Genomic DNA, 19,841 nt, shown 5'->3' with positions numbered 1-19,841 from the left:
AGCGAATTCCACGTTCTCCCCAAGATCGAGTCCCTGTTGTAGCAAATGATGAGCTGAAAATAGTGTCAGGGCTTAGTTTAAATTTTGGTCCAAGAACTTTGCTAATGAGGCTAGTAGGATTGACCAAGATTTTCCATCCAATTTCGGCTAAAAGGCTTTGATTAAGACATCCAATATTACGAATGCTAAGACCACCGCCAGATTTCGAAGCACTAATAAAAAGATTACTACACCAGTGAAGACTTCTCTTCATAATAGTTCCACCCCTCCAAAACTGTGAGAGAAGAGAATTAATCTTCGAACTCACACTTACCGGCATTTTAAATACCGATAGAGAGAAAACAGAAAGCGAAGAGAGAACTGAATTAATGAGAGTCAGTCGTCCAGCCGATGATAAGTAATTATTATTCCAGCTTTGAATTCTTGATCGAACCTTATCAATAACCATAGCAAAAATCTCCTTCTTTGAGGCCCCAAAATCTGTCGGTAACCCCAAATACTTACCCATGCCTTTATTTCCAGGTGCCTTTAAGATTTTTAGACAATCCCGATAATTTCTAAGAGTGAAATTAGGACTCGTAGTTATAGTAGTCTTAGCCTCATTTATGCGTTGACCAGGCGCATCCCCATATTGATTTAAGAGAACCATTAGGGCTCCACAATCCGAGGCCCTAGCATCCACAAAGAAAATTGAATCGTCAGCAAAAAGCAAATGCGAAATAGGGGGAGCCTCACGCGAAATTCGGATACCCTTTATCAGTTTTTTGTCTTGTGCATCACATAGTAATTGAGATAAAACTTTCGTACACAAAGCAAAGAGATACGAAGAAAGAGGATCCCCCTGACGAATACCAGCCTTTGGTCTAAAACTCTTTCCTGAGGAGCCATTGATCAAAACTTCATAAGAGACCGTAGTGACACAATTCATGATAAGATCAACAAATTTAGACGGAAACTTCATGGAAAGAAGAGTGCATTTAATAAAATTCCAATCCAAACGATCATAGGCCTTGCTCATATCCACTTTAACAGCACTAAGACCTCTCTTTCCAAAACGCTTATTAGAGATATGATGCAAGATTTCATGTGACAGTAAAATGTTATCGAAAATGTGTCGACTAGGGACAAACCCATTTTGATAATCCCTCACGAGAAGAGACATCACCCTTTTAATCATTAGAAATACACTTTGTAACGATTTTTATTATAACGTTACAAAGACTGATTGGTCTAAAATTATCAACTGTCTCCCACTAGTAACCTTTGGGATGAGGGCAATAGCGATGACGATTGAATTCGATTGAAATGTTTCAGATTAAGCATAAAAAGGACAAGATCCTCAACTTCGGTTTGATATGAAATCAAAATTTCTGATAAAAGAGAGCAGGAATTCCATCCGGTCCTGGTAATTTAGTTGATCCAAGTTGAAAAACGGCTGTTCTAACTTCCTTGCGTGTGAAACTAGAAGAGAAAAAATCTTGCTAATCATTAGTTATGAAGGAATTTATATTCCCAAACAAATGGTGATGAGTCACTTGGTACTGTTGAAATGTACCACGAGAAGTATTAACTCCATAAATTTCTTTGAAGTGATCGTCAAAAATACCAGCTAATTTTTGCTTATCGAAAGTCCAAGAGCTATCAGCCCTCTTCAAACCAATAATTAAATTACGATCATGCCTATTCTTAACTGAATTAAAAAAGAAACGATTACCAGTATCCCCGTCTTTGATCCAATGTATTTTTGCTCGTTGTCTCCAATAGAGGGTGGCAGCCTTATTAAATTCAATATAGCTATCATGTCATTTTTTATATCCTTCTTCACTGTGACCACTAAATTTTTTTTCCAGTTCAGCTTCTAATCTTTCATCAAACTCAGACCATTTTTCGTTCCATGATTTTCGCTTAGCAAGAGTCCAGTTCTTGAAAACATAGCGAGTTCTTCGTAATTTTCGTGAAAGTTTTGTCACCGGAGATCCTCTATCATGAAGAAACCACTCTTGCTTCAATAGTCGAAGAGAATCCTCATATTCAAAAGCCCAGGCTTCCATTCTAAATGATTTGCGTTTATGAGGTTCAAAAAAACCAGTATCAAAGATGATTGGCGCATGATCAGAGCATTGAATAGGGAAATGTTTAATGCCAGAATAAGGAAACACTGAATAGCATAGAGGAGACGCTAACCCTTTATCAATACGTTCATAAATTCTTTTATTACCCTTTCTATTATTACACCATGTGAACTTCGGCCCTTTATAAGCAATATCAGAAAGGGAATTTCGAACTTTCCATTCCGAGAAGAATTCTGCTCCGTCAATGGAACCCTTGTTACCTCCCAATTTGTCAAAGGCACTTAAACTGCAAAAACGCTCCATTTCTACCATTATTTAAGGAGCACCATTAATAGGTGATCACCCAAATTCATTTCCATGTTAAAAGCTTAGCGTAATTTGATTTGAATCTGTAGAGGTGATCAATATTATACTCCCGTGTATAAGGGAAGGTCTCTGTCTACCTTCTCCAAAATTATAATGGTACACACATTTTTTTTTTTTGCATCTATAAGACTATAACTACGTTTTTGGCGGTGATTCTCAAGCATTCACTTTTAGATTTTAGCCATAGTTTAAACTTAAAAGCTAACTTGATTCTATTAGTTATAGATAGATGCAAGCTCATAAATTTCCCATGTCCATTAATTGAAAGAAAAAGAAAAGTCTCCTCCTCTTTAAGATCTTCTCTATAAAAGTCTCTAATTGATCGTGAATTCAATATCACAGTGTCATGGTGCTAATTATTTGTTTCAGTTGATTCTCAGTTAGTTGCAGAGCTGCAGGAGAATTGAACTTGACGATGGATAATCACTTCATTACCTTGCGATCAGAAGTTATAAGCTGGTTGATAGGCTATCGCACACCTATGGAAAGATAATATTTATACCCTAGACAAAAAATGAATGTAGTACTTAGGGGTCGAACCCAAAGGAGACGGGAGTTATTAATTAATTGTTATGGATTGATTTTACCTTGGTAGATTATCGATTGATTGATTGGGTTGAAGTGATGAAACAATAGTAAATAAAATGTCTAGGGAGGTTGGGTGATGCATGTCTTTTATATGATGTTTTACATCCTACTTTCCACGCATTTCAGAGCTCATTCATGTAGTTTATGCTACATTTCTCCCTATTTCCGTATTTTTGTACATTATTGCAGAAATGTGAAGAATCCAGCGGAAATCGAGCTAAATCCGTCCCCGAGTATCCTGCATTGCATTTGACGTGAAGTATTCACCCGAGGAACGAGCTTGGTGTGCATTTCAAGGCCCAAAAGATAAATCCACGAGATTATAAAAGTTAAGTAGCAGCTCAAGCAGTCGATCGACCACTGCCATCAGTCGATCGACCAACCTGCGGGTTCCAGAAGCTACTGTATACTGAAGACCAGTCGATCGACCGCCATGCTCAGTCGATCGACCAATCTGCTATCCCAGACGGGAATTAAAAGACCGAGGAAGTGCAAGCCCATAATGTTTAGGTTTTGATAATAAGTGTTACGTATGTTTGCTATATAACGTAACCTAGAACATCAGATACATCATCCAGTTTTTATCAAGTTTTCACATTAAGTTTTACATACAATTCTTTAGAAATAATTAGGGTTTGGAATATTGTGAGCATTGGAATTTTCGTTCTTATTCTTAATCTTTCCTCTGCGATCTCGGTATTCTTCGGCCCTATTTCAATTCACTTCTGTTTCGTTATTAGTATAGAATTGCTGGTTAGATTCCCGAAACCTTTTTATCATTGCATGTTAATTGTTTGTCTTACCGCTTTAATTATGAATTCAGTACTTTTATGCCCTAGTTTTATTGTTGTTATCACCTTTAGTATGAGTAGCTAAATCAATTGTGCTAGGATGTAGGGGAATTATGGCGTAGGCGGCGTAGTATTTAAATTGGACTGAAATCGCGTGTCAGTCGATCGACTGCCATACCCGGTCGATCGACTGACCACGTGAGGTTACCTTCCCTTTTAATTGATTTTAATGTTGTATTTAACGAATCGAATGCATGCGACCAGTTAGATGCTTAATTTATGACTGACCCATTAGATCGAAAGATAGGGAAAGTTGTTAGATCACCAATTAAGATGACTAAACTGTGCTGAGATCGAAAGATAGGTATAGTTTAGACCGTTAGTCACTTTTCAGGACGAGAGTCAGTATTAGTGATATTAGGGACCTATAGCGAGATTGAAAGATGCTATTTGTTAAGAGTGGACTGAGAGGACCTCTTGTTTCCCGCCTCACATGTGTTCGATTTAGTCCTGTTTGGTATGCTGCCGCCGAAGCTATAATGAACCGACCATCCTAGTACCCCTTCTTTATCTTTTTAATCTGTCTTTTTAGTTTATTGTTTTTATTTACTCTTAGTCATAGACCAAATCAACTCAACCCCCACAATTGTTACCTTAGACTTTTATTAGACAGCTAGAAATTACGTCTGCCTCCTTGTGGTTCGACCCTGTTACCACTAGCCTAGGTTAGTCTTAATAGGAAATTATAAATCTTATTTTTGGTACTCACAACGACGGGTATCAAATTTTGGCGCCGTTGCCGGGGAGGCAATAGTTCTAATTTTTAGTTGTTTTAATTTAGTCTTTCTTAGTTTAAGGAACATCCGTTCCTTAAACTTTTCTTATATTCTTTTTGTAGTTTCCTCTTATGCGCAGGTCACAGGGTGGTGAACTAGTACCATTCAATCCTGAGATTGAGAAATCTTTGCGCGAGTTGAGACGATCACAAAGGATATTACCGACAGAGGAAGAGTTGAGTACTCACAAGCTATTACGAGAACGAGCATTCGAGGAAGATCCACTTTCTTCACCCGTTTCCACCTCTTGGTAGAGACAGTCACTTCTCCAGAAATTCCAGTCATGGCTGAGGAAGCGAGTATAGCTAGTCATTCTGAGCCGACAGCTGCAAATTTATATAAGGGGTTCGAATTACCAGGAGATGTCAGGAAGTTCGAACCAAAGCCTTCATACATTAGTATGGTTGAGAGAAACCAGTTCGAGGGAGCTGCAAATGAAGATGCAGCTAAGCATATGGAGACATTTATTGACTCATCATTGTTCCATACCCCCACCAGCCGGCGTGACCCAAGACCAGATCAAGGAGACCATGTTCCTCTTCTCCCTTCGTGATGCTGCAAGGGAGTAGTATAGAGATCTGGACCGAGCCATTCATGGGATCACCGATTGGAATTCATTGGCTTTGGCATTTTACAAGAAATATTTTTCTGCCTCGAAGACCAATGCAATTAGAGCTCAAATCACGAGCTTTAAACAAGGGCCGGACGAGAACTTCCACGAAGCATGGGTCCGTTTTAAGAAGTTGGTGCGAACCATACCACACCATGGGTTCGAAAAATGGAGCTTGTGCAATCAGTTCTATAATGGGCTGTATGACGATTAGAGGGCTATTTTGGATCTGCAGCTGCCCCGGGTCGATTTTTGAGAATTTGGGAGAAACCAAGGGGTGGAAGATCATTGACGATATAGCCACCCACAAGGCTGAGTATGGGAATTCCAGAGGGAATCAAAGGAGGAGCGCTGAATCTCCTTCTGTAGTTGCACTTGAAGCTCTCACTGCGAGATTTGACAAGTATGAACTAGGAAGAGCTTCAAAAGAAGGTATTTACCAAGTAAATGCTGTGTCAGACGGTCCTTTCGTCTGAAAGGTGCGGAGCAGAGGACACGTTTGAAGAATTGCCCTAGTCCCTTTGAGTCTTGTCTTTGCCTTTCAACATTATAGGCGATAAACACCTACTATGAGCCTAATGTTCATCCCAACCTGAGGTGGAGTAGCCAGAATGTCCTAAATCCAACTCCACCTCCGCAGCAGCAACCCTATGTGCCCCCTCATCAAAAGCAACAACAATATCAAAAACCTCCTTATGTGCCGCAGCAGCAACAACAATCCCATGGTTCTGATTTTGCTGAGTTCAAGAACTTGTTGCTGAAGGAGTCCCAAGCAAGAGAGGCCGGGATGAAGCTACTAGAGAGCCAAATTGCTCAATTGGCTAGTAAGAGTACCACTCGAGCTCCGGGACACTTACCGACTCAAACCGACCAAAAGGAGACCCTAAACGCTATCACGTTGAGGAGTGGGTCCACCCTGGAGGGGCCTGCCATGGTCGAGGACGCTGTTGAAAAGAATGAGGCGGATCCGAGTCAAAAGAAAGCTGTAACGAATAATTCAAAGAAAAAGGCGTCTACCAGGTATATCAGTCGATCGACTGATACACCCGGTCGATCGACTGATACGCGGTTACATCGGCTGAATCTGTACACCTCGGTCGATCGATCGAGGATAGTGGTCGATCGACCAAGATCACTGCTGATAGCGAGATTTTTCGTCCTCCGATGCCCGATAATTTGAGAGACCATTTGTTCCGGGGTTCGACAACTCTGAAAGTGTTGGGGAAAGACCCGAGTGCTGATGGGTCCGTCCCGGTTCCGAAGTTTGACCCAATGTCGGTCAATGGCTCACATTTGAGACGGTGTGAGGAGGGTTCAAGCTTCAATAAGGAGAAGGTGGTGGACTTTCAGCCTAAGTCCACAGATACCGGCACGCGCGATTTAGAGGAGAGGGCTTAGGTACTTCTTACAGCCCCATATCCGGAGAGACTAGTGCCGACAAAGGAACAAGTATCTTTCAATAAATTTGAAAAGGTTATCCGTAGTTTGAATGTACAAGTACCTTTCCTTGAGTTGGTCAATCAAGTGCCTACCTACACTAAATTCATGAAACAACTCCTGTCTAAGAAAAAGTCACTTGAAAATGTGCATACTGTCGCACTAACCAAAGAGTCATGCTCTTATCTGTCTCACACTGCACCCCATAAGCTAGAGGACTCGGGTAGCTTTTCTGTTCCTTGCAATATAGGTACCTTCTCTATTGAGAAGGCATTATGTGACTTAGGAGCTAGTATAAGCGTCATGCCTTTGAGTCTAGCTAGGAAGCTCAAATTGACGAGGTTTGCAGTAACAGATATGACAGTATAGATGGCTGACCGATCTGCGGTCCAGCCAATAGGAGTCTTAGAGGACATCCCCGTCCAAATAGGGAAGTTTTTCTTCCCCGTCGACTTTGTTGTACTTGACATGCCTGAGGATGCTCATATTCCCATTATTTTGGGTAGGCCATTTCTGCACACTGCTGGTGCAGTCATAGATGTCGGTTTAGGAACCTTGACTTTTAAAGTAGGCAAGCATTCTATTGTTTTTGCCCAACCATCTAAGAAAAAGGACCCCATGTGGCCTGTGACTTGTAACACGGTTTCTGACAAGAAATCGTACTTTGTGCTTCCTGATTTACCTATCTCTATTCCTGTTGTAACCCCTCCGCCCCAGATTGGGAGCAAATTGGAGGAAGATTTGTCTATTTCTGATATCGCAGGAGCTGGTTTGGGGAAGGAAGAGCTGCAAGTCACTCTAGCTGCAGAGAAGCCAATCATTTAACGAGGAGGTCTTGGTTGCCTTAGATATGCCACTGATGGGGAAGTTGATGACGAACCGGTCAAGGCACGGAAGTCCGACTTGGACTTTGATGAGCAAGAAGAAGTCCTTGATTGGGGAGACGATGAAAGTGTTGATCCGTTGAGCCATACGGACGTGGAAGCTAAGAAGGGTGCAGCTGCTAAGATAAGCACCGTTGAGGCTACCTCTAGTAGCCAGAAGCCGACAAAGTGGGCCATTCCGTGGCCGTTCTTGATCAACTACTAGTTGATCACATATTTTCCAAACATTTTATTTGCTTTTGTTAGACACTTTTTATTGCTTTTGTGTGCGCGAAACTTCGCATTTTATTTTGCTTGCTTAGGATTTTATGCGTTTGAGACTTTATTCTGGGTTTTGCGCAATTGTGGGCGCGTATTATTGTGCACTTGTAGGTTTTAGACCTCATTAGCTCAAGTAATTGAGCAAATACGAAGAAATAAGGAGTACAACAGTATTTTCAGTCGATCGACTGGCTACATTGGTCGATCGACTGAGTTGCACTTTCCAGGAGCTACTGTTCCTGACACATTGTTCGATCGACTGCCGTTCTTAGTCGATCGACCAAGGACGCTGCTGTACCTATTCACGACCTCTCCCCTGCTGTGTTTGTTCGATATGCGGACTTAAGGGAGTTTTTTACTCCACTTTATTTTCCGTCCAATTATTTATTTCTTCTAATTTTCTCATTTGTGCACATATTTACCGCTTCAAAATTGTCTTCTCGATTTTACGCGTGGGTTTTATTTGTCTTTCAGGTACTTATTAGTAGCACTGCTGGCTACTGAAACCTCCTAGCTCACGCTGGTTTGGGGAGGTTTCCTTTGCTGCGTTTAAAGTCTTGTGAGTTCCTGATTTCCACTTCATGCCATATTTATTTATTTATTTTCCCGCAAATTCCCATTTCTCTTTTCTTCATTACATGATTTTGCACAATGGGGACATTGTGTGATTTGGTTTGGGGAAGGGTTTTGCGTCGCATATCATTTGCTTGCATTCACGTTTACATTCTGTTTTGCATTGTTCATTTCATTTTATACGAAATTCAAAAAAAATTGAAAATTTCAAAAATTTCCATAAAATGCACGTTTATTTTAGCATGTAGGTCGAGTCGGAACGGTAGTATTTCAAGGATGATATCGCAATTGCACCTGTTTTGCCTAAGCCTTGCTAATTAACATGTTATTAGTAGAATCGTATAAATGCATATCTACGAGTTTTCGTTACATTCTTGCTGGACTTGAGACTTGACTTTGAAAATTGGCAAGCTACATCATATTTCTGAGATTTAGAGCCTATAACTAGTGACATCTATGACCAGTTTATTTAGGAATGTGAGTAGTACTCCTTATGAGGCATGTCACATAAATGTGCATAAATATGAACTTAATCTGCTTAATACCTGTATGCATTCGGTTTGTGGTTAGTTGACACATGTGGTAGAGGTTTCCTTTTCTCGTTTTGCCCATGAACCCCACACTGCCAAAAACAGCCTTTTTGTCCCATTACTACATCCTACATTTAGCCTGCCCTTGTCAAGCTAGTAGTCTGTGTTCTTGGGATTGTTACTTCGTTTTTGGTGGCATATGCTCTTTTCAGATGTTGTTGGAAAGATGAAAAGGAGGAAAGAAAGAAATAAAAAAGAAAGAAAAAAAGAAAAAAAAAGATGAAAAAATGATTAGAAAAGAAAAAAAGAGTTCTGTACTGTTCATGCGGTCGATCGACTGCCCCTTTTAGTCGATCGACTGAGGTTCGAGAAAAAGAGAAAGAAATCAAATTCGCATAATTCAAATCCTTATCTTATGGCGATTTTTGCTCCCATGTATTAATCATTTCTTTTGGGGAGTTAGTTGATTACTTTTATACCTGGAAATTGTGAGATTTGTGCTTGATATAGCACCGTTCCATTTGTTTTGAGCAAGAAGTTGGATGTTGCCATATGGTTCCGTTTTGGTACTAGCTTGATCACCTGTACCTCCACTTTTCCATAAATGTTTTGCCTCATCTTACCCATACCTCACATATCCAAATATATACCTCGGCATGTGTCATGGTCACTTGTTGGTTGAAATGCGTATGTACGGTTGTAGAGATTGCTTTCATATTAGACTGCAAGCATGTTCTTATAGGTCGTAGTTAGGTGAGTGTCACTACAAATGAATTCTTTCTATCTTTACATTATTCACCTGTGCTTATTTGAGTGTTATGAGCGACCCGTGAGAGTCCAATTTGATAAGTCTCTACAGTTGACGGTTCAGTAGTTTTAACGACTCCATAACTCGTTTGCATGATTCACATTACTAATTGATTGTTGGTTGTGTATTAAATTGGTTTAAGTTTCACATGTTGTAATTCGCTCTGAGATTAAACTCGTTCCATTAGGTAATTAGATCGAGTCTAGTTCTTGCTTGGGGACAAGTAAGGGTTTGGTTTGGGGAAGTTTGATGCGTGTCTTTTATATGATGTTTTACATCCTACTTTCCACGCATTTCAGAGCTCATTCATGTAGTTTATGCTACATTTCTCCCTATTTCCGTCTACATCCGTATTTTTGTACATTATTGCAGAAATGTGAAGAATCCAGCGGAAATCGAGCTAAATACGTCCCCGAGTATCCTGCATTGCATTTGACGTGAAGTATTCACCCGAGGAACGAGCTTGGTGCGCATTTCAAGGCCCAAAAGACAAATCCACGAGATTATAAAAGTTAAGTAGCAGCTCAAGCAGTCGATAGACCACTGCCATCAGTCGATCGACCAACCTGCAGGTTCCAGAAGCTACTGTATACTGAAGACCAGTCGATCGACCGCCATGCTCAGTCGATCGATCAATCTGCTATCCCAGACGGGAATTAAAAGACCGAGGAAGCGCAAGCCCATAATGTTTAGGTTTTGATAATAAGTGTTACGTATGTTTGCTATATAACGTAACCTAGAACATCAGATACATCATCCAGTTTTAATCAAGTTTTCACATTAAGTTTTACATACAATTCTTTAGAAATAATTAGGGTTTGAAATATTGTGAGCATTGGAATTTTCGTTCTTATTCTTAATCTTTCCTTTGCGATCTCGGTATTCTTCGGCCCTATTTCAATTCACTTCTGTTTCGTTATTAGTATAGAATTGCTAGTTAGATTCCCGAAACCGTTTTATCATTGCATGTTAATTGTTTGTCTTACCGCTTTAATTATGAATTCAGTACTTTTATGCCCTAGTTTTATTGTTGTTATCACCTTTAGTATGAGTAGCTAAATCAATTGTGCTAGGATGTAGGGGAATTATGGCGTAGGCGGCGTAGTATTTAAATTGGACTGAAATCGCGTGTCAGTCGATCGACTGCCATACCCGGTCGATCGACTGACCACGTGAGGTTACCTTTCGTTTTAATTGATTTTAATGTTGTATTTAACGAATCGAATGCATGCGACCAGTTAGATGCTTAATTTATGACTGACCCATTAGATCGAAAGATAGGGAAAGTTGTTAGATCACCAATTAAGATGACTAAACTGTGCTGAGATCGAAAGATAGGTATAGTTTAGACCGTTAGTCACTTTTCAGGACGAGAGTCAGTATTAGTGATATTAGGGACCTATAGCGAGATTGAAAGATGCTATTTGTTAAGAGTGGACCGAGAGGACCTCTTGTTTCCCGCCTCACATGTGTTCGATTTAGTCCTGTTTGGTATGCTGCCGCCGAAGCTATAATGAACCGACCATCCTAGTACCCCTTCTTTATTTGTTTAATCCGTCTTTTTAGTTTATTGTTTTTATTTACTCTTAGTCATAGACCAAATCAACTCAACCCCCACAATTGTTACCTTAGACTTTTATTAGACAGCTAGAAATTACGTCTGCCTCCTTGTGGTTCGACCCTGTTACCACTAGCCTAGGCTAGTCTTAATAGGAAATTATAAATCTTATTTTTGGTACTCACAACGACGGGTATCACTGGCTCACACATGCAAATAATGTAAATGCTCAAATTAAACATAGGAGTTGATAAATCGTTAATTGTTTAGGCTTAGAGACACCCACCTTACGATGTTAGTGTCAACCATATACCGAGTCCTAGAGAAACTCTCGTCCATGACTAGATCGTCCTACTACACATACTTAGTCTAATTCAATTCCGTGCCTCTCGACTTTTAGAATGAATGAACAAACTTAATCAATGAATAAGGCCTTTAAACAAAGATTAAACGTGACAATGCAAACATATGATAGAAACAATTAGACAATATTATATCAACCTAATTTAACATTTTACAAATACTTTTTATGCATGGCTCCCTTCATTCCCTAGACAAAAGAAACTACTCTAACATGGTGGAAATGCAAATTAAACTAATTATAAATGAAATGGCAAACATAATGAAAATATGAATAAGAAATTACCTTGCAATTGGAAATGGAAATGAAAATGGAAGAACAATACTTGTAATATAAATAATTTGTAAATGTAAATTGTTTTATAACTTGTAATGTAAATAGAAAATGTAAACAACATAAAGTAAATCTAAACTAAACTATCTAAGAGCTAACCTAAACTAACTGCTAAATTTAGAGAGAATTTCTTTGTAAAAGTGTGTAGAAAGATGGTGTCTAAGTGTTTAAGTCTACACCCTTTATATAGGAAATGAGGGGTGAAACTTAGAGCAAATATAAGGGGTCAACCCCAAATATTTTCTCTTAATTGCTTGAGTAATTGCCTAGAGAATCCCATGTGAGCCATTAATCCCATCTTTAAGCCTTTGGTTAATCACACAATTTAGCATCCCATAAGCATCCAAAGTTGAGCATCCCATGTTGAGTTTGTGTGGACTTCTTAATTTGGGCTTCACTTGTGATTTCATTTGTGCATCAACCCACTTCACAATTCTTCATACTTGGACTTGTCATTTCCATAATATCCTACCATGGTCCATCTTGCTTCCACAATTAGCCTTGATTCTAGTTACTTGAAAATTTGTTAGAAATAAGCTCCTAAAAGCTCAAGTTCCTACAAAATGTGACAAACCATGCAAAGACAACTAGAATACAATATTAGCTCATAAAATCACTAAGGTTAGTGCAATAATCAAATATATTAGAGCTAAAATAAGGAGATAAAGTCTATATAAAATGGACTTATCACTGGTGAAAGATGATATAGACTTGGTTAATTATGTAATCATGGTATATATTGTTCAGTATTCATGGCAAGGTCTTACCAATTTCCTGTAAACTTGGCATACACAATCATAGAGTGATAGTTGGCGGCTATCTTATAATAGTAGGCATTTCAAACTTTTATACCACTATATATAATTCCTTCATCCCGATCATTTATTTATCTTTGATTAAAATACCTCTCATAAAGAATGTAAAAGGTAAATAAATGATTGGAATGGAGGGGGGTACTTATACAAATATCGAGTATATGGATAGTCATTTGTTTTGATAAAGTGGTTGTACGAGAGTTCTCCCATGCTTTCACTGTAATACTACGGTTTTATGAGACTCTGGGTACTCTATCGAGTGGGCCTTACTCTGTCGAGTAAGGGTGTTTTGATTTAATAAACAGTAGTCTGCCTGTAGGGTACTCGACCGAGTAGCCTGGGCACTCGATCGAGTAAGTGGCACTCGATCGAGTACGTCAGTTGCTCGATCGAGTAGCTCGGTTTATGGGTAATATTTTGTCTGGTTTTGTCAATAACACGGATTAGTATATAAATCTTTCCGTTATCTTCATAATACACTTTTACAAACCTAATCACATTGAAAAGAGATTCAAGTTACGTTCTTCGCATCCATCCGTGTTATTGACAAATCCCGAGGCTTGAGAGGTCGGATTTCATCGTTCTTTGCATCCTTATGATCCTTGCGTCGAGGGTAAGATCTACGTACTAATTTTATAGTAATTAGTCAAGTTTGTTTAAACCCTAATTTGGGGGATTGGGGATTTGTGTTTGTTTTTGTATGGTTAGTGATTATGTGATGATGTGTTAGGAGGAGGATTCGTAGAAGAGGTTTTTTGATACAGCTGTTGAGATCGTCCGCGTGTGTTGCATTCCAGGTAGGGTTTTCCCTACTCAGTATTAGTCACATAATGTGTTGGTTGTTGGTTGCGATTGTTGTATAATATCATATTCGTATTGTGACGGTTGTTGGAATTGGTTACTGTTGATAGTTGTGATTGATTGTATCTGTCTGTGGTCTTGGTGTGTCCCCCGTGAGGGGTCACTTGCGGGAGTGGCTTCACGCCCATTATTCGCCTTCTGTGGAACCCACCACAGAAGGGATGTGCACATTAATGGATTTGGGTTTATCACTCTATGGTATGAGCGGGGCTTAGGTGGGAATGGCTGTGGTCCCCCACTGGCGGTGTGGAGTAACCTGTTGCGATGGGTACTCTGGCAGGACTACACACTTTAGTGTGTAGTCAGTGATGAGGAGTTGACTATAGAGTTTGGGTTACGTGACGATTGAGATGTGTTGGTTTCTGTCTTATTGTAATTATATATGATTGTGTGATTAGTACTGACCCCGTCTTTGTTTTGAAAAACTGTGGTGATCCATTCGGGGATGGTGAGCAGTTGTTGGGCAGGTATGAGTCGAGACATATGGGCTAGCTGGGATGTGTCACCACGAGATGATAGAGTCTTCCGCTGTAGTTTGAGTAGCTTGTCAGACATTTTGTTTAGTTGTCAGACATTTGGTTTAAGAACATGTAACCGTGTTTTATCAGTTGGTTTTGGATTGTATTCACTAAACTTTATACTATCTAAACGTTGTTTCTATATTGTCTTTTGATTATCATTGCCTCGGGAAACCGAGATGGTAGCACTTCAATGCCTTATGTGGTTCTGGTAAGGCACTTGGAGTATGGGGGTGTTACAAAGTGGTATCAGAGCGACGATCCTGAAACCTGTAACTAATGAATCAAATGAACATAGGGAGTCAATTAAAATGAACCCGGGGTAAAAGTTGTAGGAGCTAATGCAAAGGCTTGGGAGACGTCCTAAAGTCGCGAACTCGCCCTGCAATTTTGAACCGGCCACATGGGGGGTATATGTGTCAAGGTCGTATGTGTTGACTTTTTGGTTCAAATGTGTACATAACGGTATGTGTTGTGAACTGTTGGATGATGGGAGTAGAGGATTGAAAGTATGGTTAAAGGTTAAAAAGATATGTTTTGTATGTAAATTGAATGAAGAAGCATGTTGGGTGTTTATAATGTGGCATTTTGATAATATGAAGTAGATTGCTTTAATGATTATATGAAAAAAAATTTAGATATGCATGCGTAGTTATAATTATAGTGCCGAGATTATAAAGATTGCGTATTATGTTGGGGTAAGTGAGATAACATGCGGGTAGCGTATACGAGTCGGCATGACTCGATCGAGTGGGGGGCACTCGATCGAGTAGGTGAGGTGCTCGATCGAGTGGGCTTAACTCGATCGAGTGGATAGTTTGACGTTTTTATGGTCAGAACCGTGTTTTTGGGTACTCGATGGAGTACATAGGGGCACTCGATCGAGTAGAGGGCACTCGATCGAGTGGCTTGTCAGCTCGGTCGAGTATGTTAGAGATCAGAAGGTCTGTTTGGGGTTTGGAGTCGGGGCACTCGATCGAGTATGTTGGGCACTCGATCGAGTAGCCTCAACTCGATCGAGTAGGTTTTAGCACTCGATCGAGTGGGGTCTGGGCAGGCTGTTTTCGTGTTTTGGGTTATGGTATGTATGTTTATACCTACCTTTTCTTATATAGTTTCAAGATACCGCCAAAGAAAACCGCTTTGTATGCGAGAGCTGAGAGCATGAACGTTGATGACATAGTTAAGATGTTGGAGCATCAAGATGCTCTTACGGAGGCACTAAAGAGAGTGGGGAAAGATAAGGAGGTTGATCATTTTAAGATCAGTCTTTACATAGCGAGATTTAACCCGAAAGAGTATAAAGGGACCGGGGAGCCAATTCTTCTTGACAATTGGCATCGTGAGATGGAGAATATTCTGGATTTGGTACATTATCCGGATGAGATGAGGGTAGAACAAGCTGCGTTCTACTTGAGGGAGGCAGCAGAAGAGTGGTGGGATGAGGTAAAAGTGAGTGCTAGAGATATGTATGAGAAGCAGGGGCAGCCTGCTATTCCTTGGGAAGAGTTTAGGAAAGCTATGAAGAGGGAGTTCGTGCCGGAGCATGTGAGGAGTAAGTTGAGGAAGGAGTTTGATGGGTTCAGGATGACCTTTGAGATGTCTGTGGCTGAGTATTACAAACAGTTTAATGAGAAGGCTAGGTATGTTGAGGATATAGGATTGAGTGATGAGAACCTAGCTCTGAGGTTTGAGAAGGGGTTGACCCCCAAGATAATGGAGAAGTTACCCGTGGGGATCCTTACTGATGTTAAGGAAGCTTATGAGAGGGCGGGGAGAGCTGAGAGGTTGGTAGAGATGGCCCGAGAGAGAGGTGCTGAGAAAAGAAAGGCTGAGAGCGAGGGTGGTGGCCAATCTAACTACAAGAAGGGCAACCACACTCAGGCTAGAGCATATTCTTCTGGTTCAGGGTTTAGTGCTGGGGCTTCATATGGGCGTGGCCGTGGTAGTAGTGGTGGAAGTTGGGGAATGACCTGCTTTAACTATGGCGGTGTAGGCCACAAGAGACATGAGTGCACCAGCGTAGTGAGTGGGGGTTACCAGAGACCGGGACGGGGGAGTTTTTCTCAGGGGCCGGCACAGAGTTTTGCGAGTAACAGACCAACTGGGTCATGGAGCAACCGGGGAGGTTAGAGCAACAACGGGGGAGGTAATCGTAATGGTGATAATTCTTATCAGAAACCAGTTACCAACACCAACAATAACCAGGGGTCGGGTGCTAAGCCGACTACCTCAGCCAGTACTGTCCAAGGAGGTGGGCAGAAGACCAGTGGAAAGCTGTTTATGATGGAGAAACAAGCAGCTGAGGACGACGCAAATGTTATCACTGGTACTTTTCTTGTTAATGGTGTTTACACCTTTGTTTTGTTTGATTCGGGGGCGTCTCAGTCGTTTGTATCTTCGAGTCATGTTAAACAGTTGGGTTTGAGAGAGTATGAGTCTGTAAGTGAGAAAGTTTTTATACCTTCGGGAGAGTCTGTAACATGTGGGAGGTTTTTTAGGGATGCATCTATGATAGTTGGGCATGTTGATCTACCTGTAGACTTGCTAGAGTTTCCTTTAGACGGTTTTGAGATGATAGCCGGAATGGATTGGTTAGGGAAGTACAAAGCAAAGATAGATTGTCATCAAAAGAAAGTGTCTTTGAGAGGTCCTAAGGGCATTAGTGTGTCTTATCGTGGGTTTGTTGTCAAACCCAAAGTTAAGTTGATTGCAGCTGTGACCTTGAAGTCCTATCTAAGGAAGGGGTGCCCGATGATCTTGTGCCATGTGAGAGATGATCGGATAGAGAGTCCGACAGTTGATCAGATACCAGTTGTGGAGGAGTTTTCAGATGTCTTTCCAGAGGAGATTCCGGGGTTACCGCCGAAGAGGGAGATAGATTTCAGTGTTGAGCTGAAACCGGGGACGTGGCCAATCTCTAAGGCATCGTACCGGATGGGTCCTAAGGAGTTGGAGGAGCTCAGGAAGCAATTAGATGATCTGATAGAGAAGGGATACATTAGACCTAGTGTATCACCATGGGGAGCACCAGTTCTTTTCGTGAAAAAGAAAGATGGGAGTTTGAGGTTGTGCATAGACTACAGGGAGCTGAACCGAGTGACGGTGAAGAACAAGTATCCTTTGCCAAGGATAGATGACCTGTTTGATCAGTTGAGTGGTGCATCAGTCTTTTCCAAGATTGATTTGAGGTCAGGGTACCATCAGGTGAAGATTAGAGAGGTGGACATACCAAAGACAGCTTTCACGTCGAGGTATGGCCAGTATGAGTATGTGGTGATGCCTTTTGGGTTATCTAATGCACCGGCTGTGTTTATGGATTTGATGAACAGAGTTTTCAGTCAGTTTTTGGACAAGTTTGTGGCGGTTTTCATAGATGACATCTTAGTCTACTCCAAGACTAAGGAGGAATATGAGGAGCATCTGAGAATTGTGTTACAGACCTTAAGGGAGCATGAGTTGTATGCTAAGTTGTCCAAGTGTGAGTTCTGGTTAGTGAAAGTTGCTTTTCTGGGGCATGTGATCTCTAAGGATGGGGTAGCTGTGGATCCGGCAAAGATTGAGGCAGTTACCAAGTGGGAAGCACCAAAGAATGTAGCTGAGATCCGGAGTTTCTTGGGTTTAGCTGGATATTACAGACGGTTCGTGAAGGATTTCTCCAAGATTGCTAGACCTATGACGGCTTTGATGAGGAAAGAGAACAGGTTTCGTTGGGATGAGAGTTGTGAGACGGCGTTCCAAACATTAAAGGAGCGTTTGACCACAGCTCCAATCTTAGCATTGCCTGAAGGGAGTGAGAACTTTGAGGTTTATACAGATGTCTCAAAGAATGGGTTGGGATGTGTGTTAATGCAGAACGGTAAAGTCATTGCCTATGCTTCTAGGCAATTGAAGCCTTATGAGGAGAATTATCCTACACACGATCTAGAGTTGGGTGCAGTGGTGTTTGCTCTCAAGATTTGGAGACATTACCTTTATGGGGCGACCTTTAAGGTATTTTCAGATCACAAGAGTCTCAAGTACATCTTCACTCAAAAGGAGTTGAACATGAGACAGAGGAGGTGGATGGAGTTTATTGGCGATTCTGACATGGATATTATCTACCATGAAGGGAAAGCCAATGTAGTTGCAGATGCCTTGAGCAGGAAGAGTGTACTTGCTTTGTGCACAGCTATATCTTTGATGAGGTTGCGAGATGAGGTTGGGAAGTTTGGGATACATATGATCCAGAAAGGGGATGCCATGGGAGATTTGACAAAGTGCGGCGATCTTTATGATGATATTCGAGGTAAACAGGTGTTGGATCCTAAGATGGTGGAGTGGAGAGCTGGAGTAGAGAAAGGGACAGTGTCTAGATTCTCTATTCATACAGATGGCAGTTTGAGGTTTGATGGGAGGTGGTGTGTCCCTGATGATGAGGAGCTGAAAAAGACAATCATGACAGAGGCACATTATACACCATATTCGGTACATCCAGGTGGTGATAAGCTGTACAAGGATTTGAAGAAGACGTTATGGTGGCCTGGGATGAAGAAAGAAACAGCGGAGTTTGTGGCCCGTTGTTTGACATGCCAGAGAGTTAAAGGGGAACAGCGACAACCACAAGGTAAGATTCAGTCTCTTGAGGTACCTGAGTGGAAGTGGGAATCCATTTCTATGGATTTTATCGCGGGTTTGCCAAAGAGTCAGCAGAGTAACAACATGATATGGGTTATAGTGGATCGACTGACCAAGTCAGCTCATTTTGTGCCAATGAAAGATACATGGACTAAGGCACAATTAGCTATGGCCTATCGGAAGAATGTGTTGAGGTTACATGGTGTGCCTAAAGACATAGTATCTGACAGAGATGCGAGGTTTATCTCAAGGTTTTGGAAAGAATTGCAGGAATCTTTGGGAACGACATTGAATATGAGTACAACATTTCATCCTGCAACAGATGGTCAGACAGAGAGAACAATCAAGACTCTTGAGGATATGTTACGAGCATGTGTGATGGATTTTGGTGGTAGCTGGGAACAGAGGTTGGATTTGATTGAATTTTCTTACAACAACAGCTATCACACTAGTATTGGCATGGCGCCATTTGAGGCCTTATATGGGAGGAGATGTAGGAGTCCGATTTGTTGGGACGACAATCTTTGCGATGGTGTTAGGACCGAGAGATGGTACATGAGATGGTTGAGCGATTAAGGCGATCGAGAGAGGATGATGAGAGCTCTCAGATAGGCAAAAGAGTTATGCAGATCTACATCACCGGGATATAGAGTTTCAGGTTGGGGATAAGGTTCTCATGAAAGTGTCTCCTATGCGTGGGGTTATGAGATTTGGGAAGAAAGGCAAGCTGAGTCAGAAGTTCATAGGACCATATGAGATCCTAGACCGGGTTGGAGAGATTGCTTATCGTTTGGCTTTACCGTCTTCTTTGGATAGGGTACATAACGTGTTTCATGTATCTCAACTGCGCAAGTATGTGAGTGATCCGTTACATGTGTTAGAGGCAGAGAGCATAGAGCTAGATGAGTCTTTGTCTTATCTTGAGGCGCCTAAGCAGATTCTTGACCGGAAGGTTAGGAAGACTAGACATGGTGAGACAATCTTGCTTAAGATCCTTTGGTCTAATCATGAGGTTGAGGAAG

At 41.1% G+C, this 19,841-nt stretch overlaps 2 protein-coding genes across 2 annotated transcripts in view; both read right to left on the bottom strand.

Annotated features, from left to right (window-relative positions):
• The window catches only part of LOC141640401 (uncharacterized), a 160,961-nt gene that overhangs the window by 20,227 nt on the left and 120,893 nt on the right, over positions 1–19,841 (bottom strand). The window lies entirely within an intron of this gene.
• Positions 1,362–2,384, bottom strand: LOC141640438 (uncharacterized). The gene is made up of 3 exons (XM_074449242.1): positions 1,826–2,384; positions 1,543–1,690; positions 1,362–1,461 (listed from the first exon to the last, which is right to left on the bottom strand). The coding sequence occupies exons 1-3, from the start codon at positions 2,382–2,384 to the stop codon at positions 1,362–1,364; spliced, it is 807 nt and encodes a 268-aa protein (XP_074305343.1).

Source organism: Silene latifolia, unplaced genomic scaffold, assembly GCF_048544455.1.
Source record: "Silene latifolia isolate original U9 population unplaced genomic scaffold, ASM4854445v1 scaffold_79, whole genome shotgun sequence".
Taxonomy (NCBI): Eukaryota; Viridiplantae; Streptophyta; class Magnoliopsida; order Caryophyllales; family Caryophyllaceae; genus Silene; species Silene latifolia.
The sequence above is the reverse complement of the archived record's forward strand: the minus strand, read 5'-3'. Positions and strand labels throughout refer to the sequence as shown.

What these genes read in the sequence shown, in the direction of transcription:
- LOC141640438 (XM_074449242.1), bottom strand. Translation starts at nt 2,384, where the DNA reads ATGGTAGAAATGGAGCGTTTTTGCAGTTTAAGTGCCTTTGACAAATTG. An exon ending in AAAAAAATTTAGTGGTCACA is followed by an intron (nt 1,691 to 1,825) that starts GTGAAGAAGGAT and finishes TTTTTAATTCAG; the next exon opens with TTAAGAATAGGCATGATCGT. An exon ending in TCTCGTGGTACATTTCAACA is followed by an intron (nt 1,462 to 1,542) that starts GTACCAAGTGAC and finishes TTTCTCTTCTAG; the next exon opens with TTTCACACGCAAGGAAGTTA.